Source organism: Myodes glareolus, chromosome 9 (genome assembly GCF_982192425.1).
Source record: "Myodes glareolus chromosome 9, mMyoGla1.1, whole genome shotgun sequence".
Lineage (NCBI taxonomy): Eukaryota > Metazoa > Chordata > Mammalia > Rodentia > Cricetidae > Myodes > Myodes glareolus.
In genome coordinates this window covers 105,499,862-105,505,410 of record NC_142034.1, presented here as the reverse complement: position 1 = coordinate 105,505,410, position 5,549 = coordinate 105,499,862, and the positions used below count along the sequence as shown (strand labels likewise).

General features: G+C 44.7%; 1 protein-coding gene across 1 annotated transcript; it reads left to right on the top strand.

The window, feature by feature from the left end:
* The first annotated feature begins 3,499 nt into the window (after positions 1 to 3,499).
* On the top strand, positions 3,500 to 5,056 carry LOC125399791 (sperm motility kinase 2B-like). The gene has a single exon (XM_048433411.3). It carries the CDS (start codon positions 3,500 to 3,502, stop codon positions 5,054 to 5,056), a length of 1,557 nt encoding a protein of 518 aa, XP_048289368.3.
* Positions 5,057 to 5,549: the final 493 nt, after the last annotated feature.

Genomic DNA, 5,549 nt, shown 5'->3' with positions numbered 1-5,549 from the left:
AATCTTCACATGCATTATTTTTATGTGTATTCTCAAAGCATTTAGCAACATTTGAACAATCTCCATAATGACACACATTAAATGTATATGAAGAACAGCATACATTTCTCTCTAAAGGACTAGAGTTTTTTTAAATTGTAAAACAAACACTTGTTTTACATTATTTCATTGACTGGTCAAATATTATTGGGCAAATATATTCAGGAATATAGGGTAGGAGAAAGGAAAGCATTATGCTGTGTTTTATGTTGTGAGTGATGATCAACTCTTGGGGAGTATCACTGTGGGGTTAGGCAAGAAAATGATGCTTGATTTTCTATTCCTAGGCTGCAGTGTCAGTGCAGTAATTAAGAAAAAAGAGGAGTTGAGCCCGTGACTCTTAGTTCCTCTTGCTTTTGTGAGACCCTATGTACCTGTGCCATTATCAAGCACTGACATCCTTGTCTCTGAATCTCTTTCATTGTGCATATAGCTGTAGTGTTGTCAACAGTTGAGCTATTTCTTTACAGCCAAAAGATTCCACAATGGTCTAATCAAGGAGGCATAGAAGTTAATTAACTATGGTTGGGTTTTGATTCCCATTCAACTTTCTAATAAGAGCTTTAACAATTAGGTTTTGTAACAGCATGTGGGTGGGTTCTTCCGGTTTTCTCATGAACCCGTGAGTGCATATAAAACATTATTGCTGTTGAATGAGGAAAGATGCCATAGGAAGTGGTGGATGTCTCCGTATGAATGCTGGAGTGATCCGACACCTTCAGAAGCAGCACATGGATCGTGGGGGTGGAGGAAGGGTCTATGGATTGATTTCTGACTTCAACCCTTACTCCTGAGAGTTACTCCTGCTGGTCCCCACTTTTTCTAGCAAAGTAAGCATGTTGGGTGGAACAGTCTCCTCTGCAGCAGAGGTGTTTGTTCCTCTTCCCATCTAGTCCTTGATTCCCTTCCGACCTCTGCCTGAAGCTGAGTTCAGGTAGACAGGACATGCTCAGTTTCAGCCTGTGTGAATTTCTAATCAATAATTACGGTCTGTAGAGCTGCTGGTTTACAATGTCTGGGAAGGAGACGAATAAGAAATAGGGAGCCCATGCCAACTGGCTTCTTCCATCTTTCCTTTCATCCAAGTCCCCCACTTGGAGGATGGTGTTGTCCACAGCCGCGTCTTCCCCACTTTGCTCTGGAAAGCCCCTCACAGATACACCCAGAAGTGTGCTTTCCCAGTCTCCTCAGAGTCTCTTGCCACAGCCAAGTTGTTAAGAATGTAAGCATCAAAGACAACTTCTTTTGTCGCTTCCATTTCCTGCTAATTTTACCTTTATTAGCACTGCTGTTGTAAGAAAAGTTTCTAACAACAGCAAAGCAACAACAACAACAGACTCTCAGCACAGTCTAAAATGTGTGTGCACTACATGGCCTCGGAATTCATTTCTCCTTGAAGCTTTTGTCTGCTGCATTGTTTCTAGATAAGGTCTCTGTAAATATGAGCAAGCCAAGGAGCAGTCACATTGCATCATAAAGGGTATAAATCAATGGTTCTTCTTAGAAGAGTGAGCTTTGCTTCTACAAAGCAAAAGAAACAAATAACAGAGTAAAGAAACTTACAGAATGAAGGGAAATCTTGACCAGCTCTACATCCAAGCAGTAAGAAAACAGACCAGCCAACAAATGGGCTTATTCAGTGAACCGATGGTTCACAAAACAGGAGATTCAAATCGCCAGCAAACACACATAGGAAAACATTTTAATCTCACTAACCATAAAAATGCAAATTAAAAGCACATTGAGATTATCTCTTACCCCAGTCAGAACGGTATTCATAAGAAAATAATATGAAATGCTTGTGTGACTGTGGACAAAGGGAAATTAAAGATTTGTATTTCTATTGCAACCAATGTGGTGGCTTCTCAGCACTTCCCTCTGCCCCAGTTGTCTTCCCGGTATTTACCCCAAAGACCTCAAAGTCCCTGCATCACGGAGACACGTGCACATCAGTGATCACCACAGCATTCTTCACAATGGCCGAGGTGGCATCAGCCCAGGCGTCCAGTGACAAAGAGTGACTAGGGAATGTGCTCTCCACACAGAATGGAAAACTTCCTGTCCCGAAGAAGAGCGTGATATGTCATCCACAGGAAAACGGATATAACTGAGAGAGTCAGACCAAGAAAGTCAGTCAGTCTCAGAAAGACATTTTCTCATATGTTGTTCCTAAATTTTATATAGTCACATAAAACTAAGTATATATGGATTAGGTAGAAGTGAAGTGGAATTGTCTAGCAAACCAAAGGGAATGGGGGATGGGAGCAAAGGAAGGAGGGAGAATGAGGCAGGAGAGGAGTATACTCTACTTAGAGTATATACTCTTGAGAAAAACTTGAAAACTTAACAAAATAGAAACAAAAAATGTTTTTCACAATGGGAACTTTTGAGGTCCAAGATGATTTGGGGACTAAATAAAGGCACTGTAACAAACAACAGACAAAAGCCAAATAACTGCCCAGTTCTGTTCTATAAAGCAATCACCAAATGAGAGTCTGCCACTATAGCAAAATGGCAAATATAGGGCTGCACAAAGTGAGGTTTGGTGAGAATTCACACAGAAGCAACATGGGGTCCCAAGGGCAGGATACACCCTTCTCAACCCAATCAAACATCAGTTGAAGAGGAGTCTGGGTATTGACGATCACGATGCCATGCTCACTCAACTGTCTGACACTCTGTTCTGCAGGACTTGGAATGCTAGGCAGGGTCCCTCACCGTATGGTGGTAAAGGCCAAGGCAGCTGCTGCATGGTGAGCTGTACAACACTGGTGATAAGGAAAGACTTGTTAGTGCCGAGCGGGGAGGAGTCCTGATCTGTTATTGCATGTATTTAAAAATAGCCTCATAGGTGAATCACTATAGTACATTTCTAAACAATATTCTATTAGTTACGTGGCAACCAGCCGGTCAGATTTGAAAGAAACTGTGTGATGGTGAATGGAGGGGCAGGAGACCCTGAAAACAGAGAAGGCATTACAGATTTCCAAACCAGAACCAAAACGGGGTTGATGCTTTCATTTCTAAAAGCTCAAACGTCACTTTCCGAAGACCACCTAAGACAGAGTCTTGACTACTTTCCCTTACTATGAACTGTATCCAGAGCGACTGATCCCTATCCTGATAAGACCTCATCAGGAGGGGCCATTGTGAGGGAGTCTGAACCAGCAGGTATAAGGGAGGATGAACTAGGTTTTCTGTGGGTGTTTTGAGAGGCATTCTTATTGGTGCAGTGTTCAGTGGAATTTGACAGATAGTGAATTTGTGTGTGTATGTGTGTGTGTGTGTCTGTGTTTTGCTTTTAGGTGTTTTATTTTATATTTTGTCCTTTTGGTTTTCAGTTTCTTGGTGTATGTGTATGTGTTAGGAGAAATTTTGGTTTGTTTCTGTTTTAAATTTTTGAAATTTAGCTTTCATTTTACTTTTAATTCTATTTATTTGGGTAGCCTTGTTACCAATAATGTGTGGTCCAAGGGGTGAGTTGACAGCAAGGCCAAGCCCTGTGCCTACCCTCTCATATGAGAATCTCAGGGCACAGTATACCATCCTGAGAACCATAGGCCAGGGCAGCTGTGCCCAGGTGAAGCTGGCGCACCACCGCCTCACAGGTGCTGCAGTGGCAATAAAAGTCCTGCTGAAGGAGAAGCAACTGAGCGTCCTGATTAGGTCTGAAGTGGGGATAATGAAGAGGATGAACCACCCCAACATCATCTCGCTGCTCCAGATTATTGAAACAGAACAGAACATCTTTCTGATCCTGGAACTGGCTGATGGGTGCGAGCTCTGGGACTGGATTCAGCAAGTTGGCTACCTGCAGGAGGGCATGGCCCGGAAGATATTCAGACAAATCGTACATGCTATGTGCTACTGCCATGACCAAGGCATAGTACACAGAGACCTCAAGCCAGACAACATCATGGTGGATGCTACGGGCAGAGTGAAAATTATAGATTTTGGCCTGGGCGCCTTAGTCAGACCTGGAAGGAAGCTTCACAGGTTCTGTGGTGCCTTACAATTTAGTGCCCCGGAATTCTTCCTGCGCCAGCCCTATGATGGCACCAAAGTGGATACGTGGAACTTGGGTGTTCTCCTATATTTTATGGTGACCGGGACCCTGCCGTTTGAAGGTATCACCTTTGAAGAGCTTCGATACAAGGTTTTGCTAGGACAGTATGATGTTCCCTCCCACCTCTCACAAGAGCTGAGAGATATTATCCGCTGCTTATTGACAGTGAACCCTACAGAAAGACCAAAATTGAAGGGTATTGTAAAGCATCCTTGGCTCAGGAAAGGAGACGAGGGTTCATCAAGGCATTGTGATAAGATGAGCCCTAGATGCCTGGACCCTGCAATCATGGCAACCATGGCAGATATGGGATTCAACCCACATGACATCCGGAAATCCTTACTCAATAGGTTGTTTGATGAACCCATGGCAACCTATGGCCTACTGCAATGCCAGGCACGCCAGCAGGGTGACTTAGCTAGACAAACCAAGGCAGTGCAACCAGGAATAACACCTTTCCCCACTCCCACAGATACTGCCACCTTCCCTTGGTGTCAAAAGAGGACAACTGATATGCCAGCCCTTCGAGTCTTTCTCTCATTATCCTTGACAACCGACTCTGCAGAGGATAGCCAGCAGGTAGGGCGGAGGCTGAGAAGTGGTGTTACCATGCCTATAATTGACCCCCACTGTCTAGAGAAGGGGGCACCTACTCATGCTTTCCCCCATACAGACTCATGGACCCCATATGGACTCACGGACCCCATACGGACACAGCACAGTGGAACTGCAGGCACAGTCCAAGGTGCTCGCAGGGACTGGGAGAGGTGGGCAAGGACGATTGGGGCCGGTCTCTTACAGGCCTTCTGCTGCCTGCCAAGCAAGGAGAAAAGAGTGGTGTGCCCCAGAGGGAGCTATAGCAGAAAAAGACATGAAGCCAGAGACCAGCCAGAGGCCAGCCAGGGACCTGCTAGGGGCCAGCCAGGGGCGCTGAGGTCCTGTGAATTATGAGGTCATGGCATTAAGGATCATTCTTGAGTGGACTCAAACAGCTGCTGAGAGGAACCCACACAGGAAGCCCCGAGACCTGGGTGGAGACAGAGAGGAGCAGGAAATGGCTCAGGAGTCTTCAGGAGTATTGCATTCAGCAGGGATATATGCAAGACAGTAGCCTTCCAGAGCATTGGGGGTGAAGGCCCGAAAGCCGGAAAGGGAGCCGGAAGACAGATGCCCTTCTGCCTGCATAGGATCTTGTCAGATAGAGGCACGTTGCTGCCCTGTTCCTCTATGCTGTAATGATGGGTAAAATTAAAGTGCTTTCTGAATCTACTTTTCACTCCTTTATAATGAAATTGGTCAGAAAGATGGCTCATTACTCTCCTTTGATAATGACGTAGATAGAACAGGAATACCGTGCAATGACAGAGATTTGGATGAGTGATGTGTCTTTAAGCCAGTTTGCTGTCCACCTCCAGAACCTAAAAATAAATAAATAAAAATAAAA